General features: G+C 39.0%; 1 protein-coding gene and 1 long non-coding RNA gene across 6 annotated transcripts in view; one reads left to right on the top strand and one right to left on the bottom strand.

The window, feature by feature from the left end:
• The window catches only part of LOC140671447 (uncharacterized), a 12,290-nt gene extending 9,589 nt beyond the window's left edge, over positions 1 to 2,701 (bottom strand). For all 4 annotated transcript variants that reach the window (XR_012047732.1, XR_012047733.1, XR_012047734.1 and 1 more), the window contains exon 1: positions 2,597 to 2,701. This is a non-coding gene — a long non-coding RNA (uncharacterized lncRNA). The remainder of the gene's footprint in view (positions 1 to 2,596) is intronic.
• LOC140671444 (uncharacterized) lies at positions 454 to 20,885 on the top strand. Of its 2 annotated transcripts, none has more exons than XM_072902741.1 (3): positions 454 to 3,128; positions 16,377 to 17,063; positions 18,274 to 20,885. In XM_072902741.1, the coding sequence occupies exons 1-3, from the start codon at positions 2,732 to 2,734 to the stop codon at positions 19,587 to 19,589; spliced, it is 2,400 nt and encodes a 799-aa protein (XP_072758842.1). In that variant the 5' UTR covers positions 454 to 2,731; the 3' UTR covers positions 19,590 to 20,885. The 2 variants fall into 2 exon arrangements, with proteins under 2 accessions (XP_072758842.1, XP_072758843.1); XM_072902742.1 differs by lacking the exon at positions 454 to 3,128 and adding an exon at positions 15,008 to 15,768.

The raw sequence follows: 20,885 nt of genomic DNA, 5'->3' as shown, positions 1-20,885 counted from the left end.
TTGAAGAAATTATATATATATATATATATATATATATATAATTTTGCAGTTTTAATACTGCTTCATATATCAATATATATATATATATATATATATGTCATATATTTGTGTAGAAAAATTTCGAATTGTAATATTATTAGATTAAAATAAAACAAATTAATAATTCAGAACAAAATATAAATCTTTTTGTTAGTTGAAATATTTTATTATAGTTATCGCTATATAAGAGTAATTATGTTAAATTTCTACAGATACCAAATGTTCAGAATTGACACACGATACAAGATCGAATCTACAATACATAGCTGGATACCGTATCTGGATATTTAAAAAATTAAAAAAAAAATTAAAAATACTTTTGCAATCTACATGTTAATATTTGCATTTTCATGTTATATATATATATATATTAATAGTATTTTATTATAATGGTATTTTAAACTTGTACAAAATGATTTCACGAGCTAGCTACTGTCCTTTCTCATTTAAAGGACGAAATCGGTTCAAGTTGCGAGGCTAACGACCTTTGAACCTTTTGTCGAATGGCCGTGTGTTTGTGTCTGTATGTTTTGTGGGTTATCCCTTTAAATCCATTTAGGTTTACTAGCAGTTTCTGTGCTCTACGATCTATAGCTAAAATTGTTGTTAACAATGTAATGTAAAATTTTTTCAGCGCTATTTGGGCAGTAATTTTTGACGTTGTGTCACCAATCGATTTGTTGCGTCTTCCGGCATGTGCGTGCAAAAGTAAGAAAGGAGAGAGATAAAGGAGATAAACTCGGACCACAGAAACCAGAGGAGTGGAATTTGCGGGAATAAAGAGAGAAAAAGAGAGAGATGAGAGAAAAGAGGACACGGTTGAAAAGAGAGATAGGAGAAAGAGACGCTCTTTCTCTCTCCTTCTTTTATACGGGGGTGCGCCCACGCTGGTGACGTCACCCGGCGAACGTCGGTTGTGGTACCGGCGATGAACGCGTTGGTGTTCAAACGTTCGGGGCACTGAGAAAGAGGAAAGATTGACGAGACAGAGACGCTATCGTGTCTCGAGGAAGGGAACGTGGAGCCGGTCGTCGGTGGTATCGAGAGGAGGGATAGCCGGATGGAGAGAGGACACCGGCGAGATGTACCGGGTTTGGATGGGGAAACTAAGGTACACGCGCGTGCGAAAGACAGAGGAGAGAGGAAGAGAAAGAGAGAAGACATCTTTGCACGGAGGGTGGCGGGGGAAAGGAATGAATGGAGATTGCAGACCACGCGGGAGAGACGAATGGTCCGGAACCCGTGGAGGAAACGGGGGCGAGACAAGGGCGAGGAGAACTCTTCGAGAGAGGAAGCTAAACGAAGAGGGGAGGAAGAGGAGAAAGGGGAGGGCTGTTTCGCGTAGACAATCACCGTCAACAGTAGCGGGAGTAACCACGGGGTAATGTCGACGACACACGTGACACTGCTGAATCTCCGTCATCGCCGGCCACAAATCGAACGCGAACGGCGCACGAGACGACATCAGCCGCCTTGCGATCGCGTTCTCCTTGCTTCTTCCCATGAGTGTTGCACGCGCGAACGTGCGAGCGCGCTCTCCAGGCTCGCACCCGACAGCTTCGCGCGCGAGCCACGCTTTATTAGTCTAGCGCGGGCCATCGTGAACCCCTTTAGTTGCCTCGCTACGCTTCGCCTTGTCTCGCCTCGCCTCCCCTCACCTCACCTCACCTCACCTCACCTCACCTCACCTCATCTCATTTCATCTCATCTCATCTCATCTCTCCTCGTCTCACCGCATCTCGCCTCGCCACGCTTCTTCGCCATTGGCCATCGGCCATCGGATCAACGAGACCGACGAGACCGACGAGAGACCATAGATGTGAGTGAGTCTAAGCGTGATAATAGAAACTGACGTGTCAAAGAAAGCGGGAAGAATTAGTGAAGAGTGAAGATACGGTTTTGCGAAGCGGAAGAAAAATTCCAAGAAGCATTCGAGGAAGAGAATCAAAGGGGGGACCAACGTGTCAAAGAGAACGGAAGGTCGATGCGCCGAAGGAATACGAGAAGAGCGAGAGAAAATCATATCCTTTGCTGATATGGTCAACGGATAACGGCCACCTTTGCAACACCTAAGCAACACCTAACCAACATCCGGAAAACATTTATTTCCTCGAAATCAAAGTGACGAATCTCGAAGAGTTTCTATTCGAAAGGGACGAGCGATACCTTAATTATTGGATAAATACTCGCGAAACATTGCCCGTGAGTTTAGGAAAATTCTGTCATTAACACAACGGAATATTATCAAGAAAGAAAGAAAGAAGCATCGATTCGCCGCAATAGTAGCAAAATAGCTTTTTAGTCTCTACATCCGCAACCGTAGCGTTTCATTCTTGTTAGAGGACAGCGCCGCGCGAGTCGCGCAAGAAATCTGCACACGTTAGATGAAAGGCAGAGAAGAGGATGCTCTCGACGTCAGTTTGATTGTTATCTATTCATCTGGCGTGAAATTCTCATCGCGCGATACAACTGTTGTTGAAAAACGAGAAAGGAGATAAAACTCGGATGAATAGCAGGGACATGTCCTAGCGACGCCGTGACATGTACGAACATTTACCAAAGTTTTCCTCGTCGTCAGCAAAGACACACGAGGCGACGGTGCGTAGAAAACGGTGCGAGGAACGATCGAGGCAGATCACGTGGGTCGACACCCGGTCGACGACAACCGGCGACAGCGGGACAGGTTGAAAAGATGCTGGCACTCGCGATGCGCCGCGAACACACAACCGGGCGCAGCAATTACGAGCCCGCGAATCCGCTCGCGGGATTCGAACACCTGCAGCACAACAGTGGTGGTAATTCGTTCGCGGTGGTACCCACCACCGAGGGGCGAGTGCGCGACGCCACTCGGCCGGAGACTGAGGGTGAATTGCAGGAGTTTGTGGACATTGCGCAAGTGCAACAGCTACTGCAACAGCAACAGCAGCACCAACAGCAGCACCACCATCATCATCATCATCACCAACAGCAAACGTCCGCGTCGGCCGCGTCCTGCATCTGGGGAACGGTTTATCCTCCACCACCGCCCGCCCTCGGATATCACCATCACCACCATCATCATCATCATGCGCCGCCGCCACCGCCAGCAGGTAAAATCCATAATACTCATAATTAAGTAAATAAACAATCCATTTTTCACACGTGTGTGACATCGCGAAATCGAATGGAAGGTTTGTCCGCGAAAGATGCAGTAGTTTGTTATTTATTACGCTGCCGCGCGCGAGATACGACGTTTTCGCACGCTATTATCTCACTATTATCTGCAAGCATTTTTCAGCAACAAGCCACAGGCAGGACGGACGTGAGATATAATTTATGTCGCTTTCCAGCCATTCGGCATTTTTTCCCTCGACAGATTCCCTTTATCCTAGTAGGGGTACCGACTACCGATTGCTGCGGCTGCCGGTATTATAACGCCGGTCTAAACACTCCGCCACTATATGTATGATAATCGATCTTTAAGAGCTTTAAGATCAGCGGCACGTCGAAACCTGTATTTCTAGACTGGCTATTAAGTTTCTTGTCACCGCGAATGTGACTTGTGAGAAGACGCGAAGCGTGCGTTGTTGATAACGATACAATCTCTCTCACTCTCAAATATCACATAATAAACGTCACATTGTATGCATTCGTGCACACGTACAAATTACTTCAATTTTTCTAACCGAAGATCAGTCGATTATAATCGACGATAATGTGAGCGTTTAAAGATCGATTTAAAATTTTATTGCCGCGATAACTATTTATTCACTCAAAAAAATATTTTGCTAATGTAGATAGATTTCTAGATGTCTCGATTAAAATTTATCGCTACATTTTCTATCTGTTAGAATATCGTTTGTCACCTATTTTAATTTATAGCAGCAATATTCTAGCAATAGGTACCTCTAAAAAATTTAGATCCCAAATATTAATCACAAATATAATTGTCCTTGACAATAGGCCTTACAGATAGGCATCGCGGAAAAATTTTCTGTCTAAATTACACTAATAGTACAGAAATTCTGTCTCTGTCATTTAAATCGATTAAGTGCAAAATATATGCAGTATCACAGTCGTTGCTAATAATTTATCTGTTTCAGTGAATTTTTTACACCTAGAAAATTTTCGTTCAAATTGCAAGATCATTTTTTTGAGTGTTATTTTTCAATATTGACGCGTGTCGCGGTTTACTGTCAAATTTCTCTGCAAGCATAAAATTGGCTAAATATTAATCGAATTACGTGACACTTTTTAACCATCCATTCGATATATCGATACACACACACACACACGCACACACATATACACAGGCATATATAAATATATTAGTTATTAATTAATTACATTGGAAAATTAAGTGAATTAATACTCTTGTTAAACCAGATGTAATTTGTATAGCTTGCACTTACTTAACCCGTAACCACGATTTCTCAAAACAGATTACCTGTCTTGATAAAAATTTATAATATTCTTAAATAGTTTTAACCAATTGCTACAAATGTGACGATACTTTTTTTATATGACATTTACAGGAAAACTAACGATTTATTTGTTGTAATAATCGAAAGCTTTTATACATATTATTAACCATGTTAAAACAAAACGATATCGAAAAAATAGCTTAGGCACTGATAACTTTGTTACAAGCTCTAATGTAATTAAAAATATATATATATATATATATATATATATATATATATATATATATTTGACAAATGCTTCTTATATTACGCTTTTGTCAAGCGTTAAATGTGGACACGTTTTCATCTTTTGTAATATTTTAATAGATCTTAGGTAAATGTAATGTTTGCGTTCAGACAGTATTAGTATTTCATCCGGTTTGATTTTTTTTAATACTAGGGTAATTATATTATATACAAAGTGATTTGTGCAAAGTTTCACCGGCGGTAGAGATTCGGCTTTTAACTTGGTCAGTTTTATACAGCTTTTATATCACTTAAATATACGGATAATTTAACGAAATCTTTTTTATATAATATTATATTGTATATAACGAAATTATAAACCAGAGCTTTCAAAAAGATTTCGAGAATTTGTATTTAAGTTTCAAGTGTATCCGCGATTTCACAGATCTTGCCGTCGGATACCGGACGCTGATATCGCTGGTAACCGCTGGTAAACTGTGAGCTTGATGATCTCGAAACTCCGTCCATAAACTTCGCATCATATATTTATTATACATGTGTAGAATAATTTATATGTACGTGATACGCTTTTTATAATATTTATATAAATCTCAATTTATCAATATGAAAAACAATTTCTTTGATATTTATAATTTAATTAAAAACACAAAACTATCTTGCGCGGATAAATTAATGCGTATTAAAAATTTAGTTACAATTTTGCAACCTGTAATAAATTTCCATGTATTATTACAACAGATGGAAAATACTATTGAAATGCTATTTAACATACGGATGGATGAAGAGAGAAAGAGACAGAGAGAGAGAGAGAGAGAGAGAGAGAGAGAGAGAGAGAGTTTTACAGACTCGTTTGTCACATAAAATATTCTTATTCTTTTACTTTAATACATAACGGACTGAAATCTCGCACATCATACACACTATAGATATAAAGTAATTAAAAAACTGTACAATATTTTTTGAAATTTTTAAGAAGTGTCTTGAAAAATAATTGATATCGAAAGATTACAAAGATAAGAAAATAAAATATACATATATCATGGTCTTTCCAGCCACATAGCTGGCAATAGATTTTTCTACATCTAGTGCTTTTTAGATAGCACGAAAGACAATATAGAGAAGATGAAAGAATGAGGCCGCGTCGAGAGTCGCCCAGCGTGAGCAAGAGAAAAAAAGATATTGAAGAACGATAACTCTTAATTCCACGCGCTGTCGGCAATCCTGTTGAATTGGGCGTACTACACATCGCTAGTCCAAGTTTGTATAAAGGAACCAAGCGCCTCCCTTCCATGTAAAACGATTAAAAGAGATTAATGATAGCTTTCAATTCCAATGGACCGCGTTCAATTTCCGACACGCGCAAAAAACTCTTTCGTGTTGCGCCTTATTTTTGCGCAAAAATATAAATGTGACCGCTCGTGTGTGCGCAAGAAAAACTTTTTTTTTGTCCTTTACGCACGAGAACGGGGGGAGGGGGAGGGGGAGGGGGGAGATGCAAGCACAGCTTTACGTAAGTCATTGTTTAAAATGTCGTAGCTTTGTACGGTAATGCGTATAGTAAATCGCACGTACACGCCTGACATTTCGTTATTATTGTATGGATTCGTAAGACAGGAAATCGTACATCATATACGAACCTACAGTGGGCGGATAAAAGGGAACGAGTCACCTCTCTCTCTCTCGGCTCTCATTGACGTCTTTTTAATAATGCTAGCTTGAGCCGCTTATATGATTTCTGTTTTATTTTTTTCTCAAAGTTGTGCGTAAAGTTTTTACGCGTAAACGATATTTGTACACATTCATTTTTATAATACACTGTTATGTTCAATCACAAAATTCTTTACGGTATTAATAGGCACTATATAATAAACACAGCTATTCTCTGTGATCCGATGAATATATTTCATAAATATTTTTCGATATTTTTAACATTTATAAAACATTAGACACAATATATATATATAATTTTTTTCTTTCTTTCAATTAAATTATAAATATCAAAGAAATTGTTTTCTCTATTTTTTCTCTATTTGCATGAATTGAGATTCATGCAAATATTATAAAAAGCGTGTCACGTACAAATATATATTATATATGAAAAAAAAAATAAATAAATAAGTAATTTTTGAAAAAGAGTATGCGCGATTTTGATCCTTTTTCTACTATCTACTAAGATTTCGCATTAATGAACCTTTGAATTTCTTCAATTTATGTCAATTATGTCAAAACAGCTACAAAAAATAGGCCCTTTTTTATTACCAGTGAGTTGAGAATTCCTTTTTCTTCAATGTCTTCAAAAATGTCTTCAAAAATAACTCTTCCAGGGATGGAAAGGGAAGAAAAAACATGTAAAAACAAATTATACATGCAATCTGAGATAATTTGCCGGAAAGACATTTATAATACCATAATCTTATATTATTATCAAATTAGCTACATTCAGCTTAAAATAAAATAATCGTTTGTATCATTGTTTCGTTATTCTTACGTCGCGTGACAAGGTATGACCATATGCTGAAACATCATTATAATCTTATCGCATACGTCAAAGCTGACGTATATCCACCCTTACAATCGATCGTAAAATACTTTAAAATTTTTATCGTAAATCAAGTTACGTACATAACGTAACAAGTGCAAACGTCGATATTGCAACGAGCCCATTTATCGAAATGAAGCAATCGAAATGAGAAAAGTCGACTGAAAGTCGCTTTTATATTTTATATAAGTTAATATATTATTATAAGTTAATAGTATTGGAGCCATTCTTGCCACTATTAACAGTGACTGAAATTGATTAAAGCACTGTCTACAACATTTCGTTCTGAAATGTATAAGATTCAAGAAAAAATCTTTCATCAAAAATATCCGCATACAGACATATTATATTTTTATTTCGTCTAGAAATGATTATATTATTTGAGTATATTATTATACTTTTATTTATATATATTATTATTAGATTAGAAAGATTTTTTTGTTTTTTAGATAATGTGTTGCTTTTTATTTACGCACAGAAAAAAAGTAAGTGTCAAATCAAAACTTATATATATGAACGCGTTAATTGTTTCATATATAGGCAACAATCTATAATCTTCTTGGAAGAATTTAAAAATCTTAAATTTCAACAATATTATAATCTTATTTCAGTACTACAATTGTCATTTCAAGAATAAAATAATTATTTTAACTCTAAAAAGGTTATAATCTTTGATTTGAACATGTGTTATTTTCTATCCAACATTTTTTCCTCTCCATTCGAGAAAATTATTCTTAAATAACAAGAATATATTTTTTTTTTGGTTGAATTATACAAAATGTCTTTATCCAAGGAAAATTTTTGTTATTTAACGCAATATAATCTCATTTCGAGAATTTACATTTTGAAAGTAAAGATATTGTCAAAGTAAGAATATTCTTTCTTTCTGTGTGTGATAAATGCGACTACTTATATGCGGGGAATAAATATCGAGTCAATAACGAGGATAAATAAAAACAAATGTAGCAATATCATTGACATATAACTTATAGCTTGAACAATGAGTAACAGGTGTATTACGATCTTTCAAATTGATCGGTATAATCATCTTACTATATATGCGTAACTATATCCATTCCACGGACCGACAGACCGTAAAATCAGATACTTTAAATGGCTGCGGCATACACAATCGTTTCGTACAACGTTCCGATATGTTAATTAATAATATTTTACTTATATACACATATTTTGAATTAATATACAACTAACGTTGCTACGCGATATTAATCTCGAATCTTTGCTTAAGGCTATATATGGCATTTTGATGTATGGTTGCGGGTATCCGTCTAATACCTGTCAAAGTCCCAATTTACGATACGATAATATTTCTTTTATTAATCCAAGTGTCAACGGATATCGCGACAAAAAACGCACCTGATGTTAAAAAAAAAAAAAATCGACCCGTTTACGCGCGATATAACGATCCGTGTGGACTGATACGGAAGGTGCGCTATATTCAACGGTCTCGCATAGAAATCGCCATGATAATCGTACGTAGGAACCAACACGTTGCTCCCGTGTATTTTTATTCTATAGCATACGGATTTGCACGTATACGTGCGTTATAGCGTGATAAAAATATGCCAGTGAACCAACAAGTGTTGGTAAGTTGTTATCGTCTATGAATGGCTCATAGACGTATGAAGCACCTACGTCAGCATCGACCGATAAGACTAAGCGGGAAGAAGACGAAGGGGGTTAACTACGCGTTATACGTAGCTGCCGTTGACGTCCAAGTACACGCGAGCTATAGTATACGAGAGGGAGAGGATCAAAGTAATCGATAGGCCACGGTGCAAAAATAGTCTTGGGAGGATTGTCTGGGTGGACTTTGCGACTATCTCTTAAATGAAACACGCGTTTTCGGATCGACTTTTTCAGAAATGTCACCTCCACATGTGAATTTATTCATTCTAAAGGAATAAGTCAATCAATTATATATTATCTTTGGAATAAAATATTCTCACACGGTGTGTGTTAGTGTTATAAGTAATATAATTAGATACTCCAAATATATAACATAGATTTCAGCGATAAGAATATAGTTTTCTGGTCAATTTAATTTAGGGGATGCGTGTCGTACCATGCGAAAGATGATAGAGATTTTTGAAAATTAAATTCCAATTTTCGTATTATGTTCCAATTATCCAGTATCCAATTATTTCGTTTACGACAACTGAATATTACATTTTATTTCAATTTAGATATTCCCTTAATTTCAGTGTTTTTTTTTTTTTTTTTTTTATATTTATTTATTTATTTATTGTTAGTAAAAAAGTTTACTTTTATTCGAGACACTTAATATAAATGATAAAAATGCTCTCAGTGAAAATGTTTCTAAGAAAAGAGCTTTGAGATAATTAAAGAACCGGATGAGGTCTATAATACGTGATTAATACGTGATGTAAAGATAAAAGCTAGAAATTTTTTTATGATTTGAAAAAATTCTTTAGAGTAATTTTAAAACAATAATTTTATAACAATAACTTGTTGTTTACACTCGCCGCGCGGTAAAAAATCCATAAAAGATTGTCGTATAAGTATATATTCTTTTTTTTTTTTTGCTTTCTGATTTTATCCGATTACATCCTCTCTCCCTCTTATTTTATTACATGCTCGCACTATTTTAAAAGTTATATTTTTAACAGAAATTTTATATAAAGTATACACATCCGCGGTTCGTAAAGCAATTATATTTTTAGTCAATCCAGTTTCCCCACCTATCGTAGCCTCGTCCTGACGTTATCGCAGTTTATTAATATTTACTTGCATTACGCTTTTGTAACTTCTTCACGTGGTAAATCTTTTTCCGCTGCTCCGATCATTATTAATAGAGTTGGTAAAAAAAATGTACAGAAATAGTGGACATATCGCGCGAGCTATTCCCTGCTTTTACCCACCAGCGTAATGTCTAAGGAAAACAGTCGGGTTACACGATCCTTTCAGAAAAATCAAATTCTCGTGCGTGGAGTGTAGCATAATGGCAGTTACGACCGTGATGTTCTGCCATGATGCGCGGTTTCAGCCGTGTGTCTCTCGCGTAAGTACTCATTGTAACAGAATTGCGCATTAAAAGGTCGAGAAACGAGGAAGTGCGATATAAATTATATACTTAAAATGCACAGTTCTCCTCGGAATAGTAAATTCGTTTCTACGCCCCCATACCGATAAATTTACATGCTCTCTGCTACGTTTAAAGAAGGCATTCTTTTTCAAAAATTCACAACTAATCGTTGTTGCCTTTGGTTACTTTACTGTCAATCTTTTATCCGAGAGTCCACCGTTGTCCGTCAAAAATCATTCACGGTATCATATACGGACACCTTTATTAACTCTTACTCCGTATTGTTAATTTTTGGCACCTTCTAACTGTACAGGTGTGTCAGCGTATTTTCCATTATTAATAAGTTTATTAATATGTAAAAGTGTTTTTAAAAATCTAAAAAAAATCTATATACCTTCTTTGAACATTCTAAATAAAGATTAAAATAATAAATTTGAAAAATAATTTACTTAAATACATATATTATTTTATGATTATTTGTTATTTCGAGAAATTGACGTTGTTAGAAAAATCACAGACAAAAATGATCCATCAGTACGGAATAAGGGTTAATATATATTATATAATATCTCATGATTATTATAATTTAATTCATCTTTAACCATAACATTGTTTGAAAGTCTACCTCAACTCGCCGATCGATATTTTGTCATTAAGAAGAAAAAGATGAGCAAATTTAGAAATTGTTGAACACTATTTTCTTTCTCTCTCTCTCTCTCTCTCTCTCTCTCTCTCTTTGATACAAATATTGTTTTGTTTAGTAACAGTTTCTCTCGGTAATTTATTCTAAAGTGTACACACAGGAAAGGAGTTCAAGTCCCGTTCCACGACTATGATGGATAACGTAGCTCGTAGGAGTGATTTTAGAAATATATCGCTGGATATTAATTATATAGAGAGAGCTATTATTTTTCTGTAATTTACCGTTATTATTCTCTTAATTAAATATATATTTGTATTATAATCTGTCGTTAAAAAACAAACTCTTTTAACGGGTTAAAGAGTTATAAAGCACTTTACAGATATATTTCGCACTCTGTTTGGTTTAATAAGTTTTGTAATTAAATTACATTGTGCTCTGATTTGATATAGAATTTCTATGACATTTCTGTCATAATCGGAAATAACGCTCTCATCATACATACATACATGTAACAAGCTTTTGAAAGGTCGACGTAAATGCTCGCATCTACCGGAAACAATCATTAATCAACGATCTTGGTAACGTATCGCGCAAAAACGTGCGAAAGCCTCGCGAGTCGTCATATGACTCACCACTCGCGTAGCATTAAAGTACGTAATAGCAGAGTGATCGGCTTGATACAGGAGCGATTTAAAACGCATCGCCTACAGCGATTATTCCACGTGTAGTGCAAAAAGGCGTGAGAAATGTAGAGCATTTAGATTAAAAATGCACTTTTTTGCAACATATATTTTTATCGTACATTATTTTGCAATCTATATTATCTCTGTATATCTATATTATCGGTTTATATTTGAAGTTTCCAAAATTGAACTATGTATCATCGAGCAAAGCTTTCAAATGGTACGCAGCTCTTGAGAAATGTAAAGAAAAACTTTAAAGTAAAACGTTAGCTTATAAATATAACAAATAAAGTTGAATATCCAAGAATACTATTAATACGCATACTATTATACATAATGAATTATGGAAAAAAAAGATTGAAATATTATATAAATAAAACACGCATTTTTCTTTCATTCTCTTTGTATTATCTTAATTTCTCAATTCTTTTCTAATATATTACCAATATGTCACTCAATTTCGAAATAACGTCGTAAAAGAATGATGCGTAGTTTTGTGCCAGAGCATCTCGTATACATCGCTTCTCGTCATTTTATATATAGCATTATTTTATAGCATTATTTGACATCTTAATTTATACATCGCACCAATCCAAAATGATAGATTCTCATAATTTAAAATTTCGTCAATTTATATTTCTTATTGCGTAAACAGTCCTTATCTTCTGTACGAAATTTTGGTGGGGAAAAAAAAATTGTATTCGAAATTTTGCCCAAGAGAATTGATAAAAAATAACGTGATATTTTGTGTAGGTGTACGCTGAGAGAGAAAAGAAAGTGGAATAATGATGACAGCAAAAGGAGTATAAAACGACGCAAGGCAATGACGATGCGCTGCCAAAAATCTTGTATCATCGGTTAACTGACTCATCGGCAACATAGGAAAATATTTGACGCTCGCCGCACTAGTCATCCCGGGTATTTGGGGATGCTGGGTGGCTCAGGTGGTTGCGTGGCGGCTTGAAATAACGCCGTTCGCCCGCGCAAAATCGCGTCGATTAGGGCCACGAATAGTTCGCGCCCACCACCTCGTCGAGAGCCACTGATAATTTTAGAACATTTTGTTGTGCCAGATCAACGTCGTCGGCGTGCGTCACTGTCTCTTTACTCTCGTGTACGTGCATCGATTTCACGCAAAATCGATCGAATAAAGCGGATGATTAATGCATACGATAATATATTAGCTCAATCTATAAACTCGTATTTCACAAAAGTTTTTCAGAAATATTCTATACGATAATATAATACGCAGTTGATTTTTTTAAATCAACCATGTATGATGTATTTCTCTTTGTTAAACAACTTTTGTCATCTTGTTAGTTTTTTAATTTCTTTTGTAAAAGAGTGAAAGAGTAAAATCAAATATACATCTTTTAATTATAGATAGTTAAAAAATCGTAATATCCTGTTACATATTAGACGACAGGTTACATTTTTTTATTACTACCACTAGATTTCAATTACCGAGATGAAAGCGATTAATTTTAGCAGTTTATTTTTATTTTGATAACATTATATTACAACGTATTCGAAACGCAAAAAGATTTGAAAAGGTAAAATAAAAGCATAATATATAATGTAGAAACGAAAGGGAGAGAGAGAAAGAGAGAGAGAGAGAGAGAGAGAGAGAGAGAGAGAGAGAGAGAGAGGATAGAATAGGATAGGATAGGATAGGATAGGATAGGATAGGATAGGCAGAGGGATAGAGAGAGGGGACGAAATACCAAGAGAGCAAGACCGAGCGAGAGAAGGGAGAGGGGGGAACGGGCGCGTGGCAGCGCGTGGTGCCAAATAGGGCATCAGGTGGTTGCGAGACGCCCGCGAGAAAAAGATCGTACGCGCGTGCGCGTATATACGTGACTGCTAACCGGGCGCACGCACGCGTCCGCACAAATGGCACGCGTCTCTTACCCTGCTGAGAGAGTGCGGTCTGCCCCACGTATGTCAGACACGCGCGCTCTTACAAATGTGAGAGCGACATATACACACACATACCGTCCGGGATAAAATTACTTTCTCCTTACGCGATGTGGATATGTGTCGCGCTTATCTCGTAGCTGACTACTATGTAACTATTTATGCGCGATCGGCCAAACACGAAACTTTACTCTCTCGATGCGTTTGTTGTAATAAGATGTAGTGTAAGTAGCAGGAAGACGCGAGAATACAAGTCCTTTGCTCCCCGCGATCAATTTCCCTACATCATCCTGTATACGTGTTGAGCGAATCTGCGGCATTTCATTATGACAAAGAGTACAAACCTGTCTTTAACGGATTCAATTATCGATAAAATGATATATATTCAAGATTTGGCGATTCGCGATAAAATATTAAAAAAAAGTATTTTATGTAGTTTGTATCGGTTACGTATAAGTTGTTAACAACGCACTATACCAGCGAATATGATAACAGAAATAGTTAACGATTAACATTAATATTCTTACATGTAGTTTACTCTTTTCAATTCACATAGCTAACATTGCAAACGATATATAAATGTATATATATATATATATATATATATATATATATATATATATATATATATATATATGATATAAATATCGTTTGCAATGTTATATACATTCGCAAAAATAAAAAGCACACAAGGATATCAATTTCTCTCGTTAAAAGATTAAATGGATATTATATCTTATCACGAGAAAAAAAAAACGACAGAATTTGATACGTTCGTCGGTGACAGTGACAGTAGTTCCAATATATAATTCGAATTGATCCTGAGCTCTTTTTCGTTCTTTTCCTCTTGCGCTAGTTTGCGGCTTTTCCTCCATCTTCCGTCGCGTGTTCGCGCGTTCTCGAAAGTACCTCGTGGGGGGACAACAGTCGCGCGCCTCGAGTCTACGTCACAGAGCTCTACGTCACTGGTGAACGGGGTTGAGAGGAGTCTCAACGACAAGGGAGAGAAGGGAAAGGGAGAAGGTGAAGAGGAGGAGGAGGAGGAGGAAGCTCCTATGGTGGGATGCTAGTACGCGGAGGGAGATAGGGGAAGGTGGCAGCGCGCAAAGAGCGATACCTGGTGGGGATAGACATGTATGTTCGTAAGCACGAGCTGGTAACTACGACGGCGCGAGAAGCGAGGAATCGTGGATCGTTCAGATTCTACATATATGTATACATATATATTTTTATATATTATATATATATATATATATATATATATGCGCGCGATGCATGTAATGTATGTATATATACGGGATTATGTGCGTGTATTTAAATTTATGTATATAAATCTAAATACACACACACACACACACACACACACACACACACACACACACACACACACACACACACACACACACACACACACACACACACACACACACACACACACACACACACACACACACACACATACATTATATACGCTGGCATGTATAAATACACGCGCATACGTATGAAGACGTAAGGCGCACACACGCGTGCGTAGACAGAAGACCGCCGGGCGGGGATTGGCTGGCGGTCGACTCGGCGCTTCCAAATATGGGACAGTCTCGGCGGTCCATTCATAAAACTACGGGGCGCGCCGCCGCTCGGCTCAGTTCGTGCGCGACCCCCACGCATTGCGCGTCCTTTAACAATCACCGTGCACGAGCCAATACACTCTCAGTCGGAACGTATACCTAACGAAGGAGAGTTTATAAAGAGAGAGAGAGAGAGAGAGAGAGAAAGAGACGAATATAGAGAGAGAAAAAAGGACGGATAAATGGATAGATAGAGAAAGAGAGAAAAGGAAGAAGAAGAGAGAGAGAGAGAGAGAGAGAGAGTCGCCGACGCAACATAACGCGCGCGATCCCGCGCGCGCGCGCGCTTTCGCTCGCGCGCCTACGCACACGTTCTTGGATCACACACTATTTGCTCTCACTCGCGCACAGATTCGGAGCACGCGTGGACCTGACGGCGACGGCGACGGCGACGGCGACGGTGACGGTGACGGCGGCCGGACACGTCTTCTCGCCGGACACGAATATATACTTTGCTTCGCTTTCCGATTCACGCGTATTTACATCGTACTTACAACGTCCGTACCTGTCGAAAGGTGAGAAGAGGAATAATTTCAACTATACAGGCATCGGTCACTCGGTTTATATAGCTTCTTCTCGTTGGCGAGGAAACGACGGTACCAGGTACTTGACCGAACCGACCGGTTGGCGAAATCTATATGCGTATATACGAGTTGGTCATACACGCGCGTAGCTTCTTACAAAAAGCTCGGTGGTGGTAATGGTGATGGTGATGGTGATTATTAGTGGTGGTTGGTTGGTGATGGTCCATTCCGCAACACGCGCACGTATAGTCGCCGGCCGGTGGCATCTATCGAAATAAAAAGGCGGGAAGGAAGATACTTTCTTGTACATCAGCCGGCGCGCAAACAGCTCTATTGAGTTAACCAAAGGCTCGCGCCACGCGATCGAGCAAGAAACGCGCTACACACTTAATCGCTGCTACTAATCTTACTAGTCGAGAAGAGAATAGAAATAGAGAGAGAGAGAGAGAGAGAGAGAGGGGGGGGGAGAGGGAGAGAAAAAGAGACAGAATCGCGCGACGTACGATTCTCTGGTATATATGTATATCGGAAGATCATTAACGCGATCATTATATACTGACGGGCTCTAACACGCGCGCTATTGAGAGACGCTAAGAGCTAGGAGGAAACTTAATTGTATGATCAGAGTGTGATCGAGAAACGACAATATTCTAACCATAATAATTACGTTGAACGATACAACCGCAGGCGAGGACACGCAGTGCGGTACCGAGGATTCTGCCATCGCCCAGGAAGGCGACCCGCTCCAGAGGATGACGATGGACGGCATGGAGGTGGTGGGCTCGCAACCGCACGCAGCCACCAGCCCGTTTCTGCTCTCCTCGCCGCCCCTTGGCCATCATCATCACCATCATCATCACGCGACGTTTAATCTGCAGACGGTGCAGCTTAGTTTTGACGCGTGTTTACCGTACAACGCGGCCCCCTCGTCCAACTCCTCGATCACCTGCGGGATCAGCGGAACACCAGTCACCTACACAAATTCGTCCACCAGCTGCAGTAAGACTATACCGACGCTTTCCTTATCTTCGTGCGTGCCGTTACACACGCAGCTTCAAATCAGTCCGACCGACTCCTCGGAACACAACCATGATCGGCAGCATCACCATCCTCATCATCATCATCATCGATTGGACGATCATCAGCAACACTTGCATACCGATGCGTCCTCGCCATCTGTCGACGTTACAGATGGCAAGAGGCATCGACAGCCCGATGACGATGATAAAGGATGTATCAGAAACTGCAGAAGCGATATTCACGATTCCAACGATAAGGATAAGCCTGGTGATTTAAATACACCGGTCACCACCAGCAGCGACCTACCCTCTTTCTTCGGCCCCTCTGCACTTGTCGAACCGCCGCCGATCTCAGGTATCTGCACATCAGCTATCCTTAAGATGAGAATCGATCGACAACAGTTTTGTTTTTTTCTTTTTTTCCCTTTTATCTTTTTCATACATATTCATATTTATTTTTCGCCAATTATGTTAATTAATTATATTTCCTCGTGTTAATCGTTAATCGTTTAATATAAAAAGAATAACGCACAACTGACATATGTCTGTCGTTGTGTTTACTCCCCTTATAACTCAGCGAACATTAATAAAATTATATAGGATGGAAATACGATGCTGGTAAATTTTCGCGATATTATATTTCGCTTTCGTCAAACCTTTCGCTTTCTATACGTTTACGTAAGCAAACGCTTCGCGCTTCTTGATACCCTGATCTTGAAAATCTGTAGCATTCGCGGAAATTTAGACGTATTCGTCTAAATTTGCTCTCGAATTTGCGCTCCAATACGCTCCAATACGCTCTTAAAGGAGATGATGCATCTACGACGAAGAATCACGAGGCATTACTGACGTTTATTACACTGCCCGCGAAAATACGTAATATCGAAGGTCTGTCCGCCTGTCGCGGATCAATACTTAACGACCCCGACATTCAGAGACCCTCCTCTTGAACCTGCACCACCACCCCTCTTCCTTTTCCCACTACTATCCCCTGGTCGGTTCATTCATGCTTTCAGCCGTCTCCCCTCCCCACCTTTGTTACCCCCAGTACCGTAATAACCCTCAGATAGATAATAACCGTATGGTATCTTTTCTGCATGCATGTATTACATACTTTTTTTTTTTTTTTTTTTTTTTTTTTTTTTAATTTCCTTTATATAAATATTTTATATTTATTAAAAATGCAAACGCAATTTTTCAATAATCCATGATATGTTTTATTTCTAAAAGTGTTATAAAAAAAATGGACAAGAAATTTTTCAATGAAAAATACGCGTGATCTTAGCAAAGACTTTCTCTAAAGCGCTAGTTAGTATAATTATGTACGGAGAAAGGAAGTAACAAAACGTGGCAGGATGCAGACAACAGATAGAACCGTTGTTAGATAAAGTCACCCCCGTATCACACAGTTCTTCCTGTCGGCTCTTGGAAGAATAAATACACTCTTATTGCATATATATATATATATATGTTATACACAAATATACGCATATACGCATATACGCGATACACACGTGTATCCAAAATTGAAAGTAAAATGAAATGATTTTATTGATGTCTTACAGGTAGTCTGGCGGGTGAGGATCTTTCCTTGGAAGAGGCGACCGCGGAGGAGGACGAAAACGGTGCGTCCACCGGTAGAGATCATCGACATCATCATCATCACCACCAGGACACGCGAAATACCGTGACGTCAAACGCGCCTTCCTCGAGCAGTCCACCGTCGCGTCATCATCAAACTCAAGATGAGACGGATCGTTGCAACGTGTTGCAAGGTGGTGTAATTTTGTATTCTTCACCGCATTCCACGTCTACTGTGCCCGCGACGAGTGTAAATATCTGCAACGTACCAACGTTGACTTATCGCGGCGTATTTACCACGACCTGCACGCAATCTTCGCCTCTAAACAATCTTCAAGGCGAACAGCAGCAACAGCAACAACAGCCAACGAGCCAGGAACTGTGGGCGCCGTTACCCTCGCCAACCTTAACCTTGACGGGTCAGCCGTTCCTTCACCCCAACCTTCACTCGACCGCGTATAGCGGCGAGACCGTCGAATTACTTCAGGTCGATTCGAAACCACCACCCCCGCCACCCGGTTACCATGACACGCCAACTACCACTCCTGCAGGCTGGCTGACGGCACACGAGGAGGCTTATGATCCCAGTCTTCTCTCCCACCATCACTCGCATACACATCATCAGGAAGCAACGTTGAAGCAGGAGCCAACCGGCACATCCGGTTACACTCCCAACGTACAGCAGCCTCAACCAGCTCAGACGCAAGCTCAGCAACAACAACAACAGCAGCAGCAGCAGCAGCAGCAGCAGCAACAACAACAACAACAACAACAACAACAACAAGCTCGACCGCCTAATACCGGCGGCACCCCAGGGGTCCAGCTGGCCGAGTATAATCCGAGCACGTCGAAAGGCCACGAGATCCTTTCTCAAGTTTATCAGCAGAGTACGTTACCGCTTCAACTGGTTCCCGTAAAGCCGCGAAAGTATCCGAATCGGCCGAGCAAAACGCCGGTGCACGAGCGGCCGTACGCTTGTCCGGTGGATGGTTGCGATCGCAGATTCTCTCGCAGCGACGAGCTCACGCGACACATTCGCATTCATACGGGACAGAAGCCGTTCCAGTGTCGCATCTGCATGCGTTCCTTCTCTAGGAGCGATCATTTAACCACCCATGTGCGTACGCACACCGGTGAGAAACCGTTCTGCTGTGATCAATGCGGCCGAAAATTCGCCAGGAGCGATGAGAAGAAACGCCACGCGAAAGTGCATCTTAAGCAAAGGCTGAAGCGCGAAGCGTCTCATGCTAATCCGAGAAATCATCCTCAGAGCCACGCGTCGTCACCCTGCAATCAATGAATTCCACGAACTACAACGATGTTGAAAAATCCTTTTTAACGTTCAGAGATCTCATTACGTTTGTGTCATATTCTGACAAATTGTGATCTATGTCTCCCTCTACTCTCTACCCTCTCGTCTTTCCCTTTTCCCTCTCCTTTTTTTTCGGTCATCTTTTCTCCCTCCTTCTCTCCCTCCCTTCACCTCTCGTGATGACCGATGAAGAAAACGCGGAGACCTTTAGACGGTCAAAAACCGTCATCGACTGATCCGTCATTTCATCAATCGTCGGTCCATCAATTAATTACGTTATTTCGATGCATAGCTGGATACGTATTAATTGCATGCAGCACGGACGGAATATTTTTGAAATTTCAGATACCGTATCTAACGTGTAACGTAATTGTAAAATAAACAATTTGCTCACTTTAAAAATTGTAAAAATCATGAATCAAAGAATAAGGATTAAGCGTTGTCATATATAGTTCTTATTCATCCTCGTGTAAGAACTTTATGTATTTTGAGATTTATCGTTGACTGAAAAACGTATGAGAATATAGTTTATTCACTGTAACCAAAAATAATGTTTCTTGCGTCACATAGCGAAAAAATTCAAGTACTTAAAATATATTAAAAGCATTTACAATCATCGGAAAGAAACTTATATTTAACCGCAAACTAAATGGAAGTTAATTATCAAAGTACATATAATCCCATTCTTAAAATGTGAAATCGATAAACATTATTCTCTCTCTGCTTTACATGTTACTTCGTATCTCTTATAGCTTGTATCCAGACACGAGTTAAAATGTGAACGTCGCGAGATATTCTAGCGTCGCGTATCTAGATGTCATTGAGCGTTGCGAGAGCATTTTCGTGCAATTGTATAACATAAAATCGATACCATCCGCAGCTTCCGAGAATCATCATAGAGTGAAGCGGAAGATACGGAGAGAGGGAGAGATTGTGAGAAAGGAGAGGGGGGAGAAGAGGAGCAATGCGTTTCATTACATACGAACGACTGTGTGTGAGAATGTAACGCTTCGTCAAACGATAAATATTATATATCGACTCGTTACATGATCAATAGGAACTCTCGGGATATTTCGAGATTTAAAACATATATCTTGTACCTAAAACACATACGCAATTTCAAAGACTCGTACGGTCGAAATGCAACTTAAAAAAAATTCATGTTTTATGGGGCTGTATTCTTGTTAGACAAGTCTATCTTACGCAAAAGAGATTGTTGAGACAAGGTTTGCGGCAACGGAAATAGAGATATTTTTTTAAGTATATTTGTATATAACTATAATT

The sequence above is a fragment of the Anoplolepis gracilipes genome, chromosome 11 (assembly GCF_047496725.1).
Source record: "Anoplolepis gracilipes chromosome 11, ASM4749672v1, whole genome shotgun sequence".
Taxonomy (NCBI): Eukaryota; Metazoa; Arthropoda; class Insecta; order Hymenoptera; family Formicidae; genus Anoplolepis; species Anoplolepis gracilipes.
The sequence above is the reverse complement of the archived record's forward strand: the minus strand, read 5'-3'. Positions and strand labels throughout refer to the sequence as shown.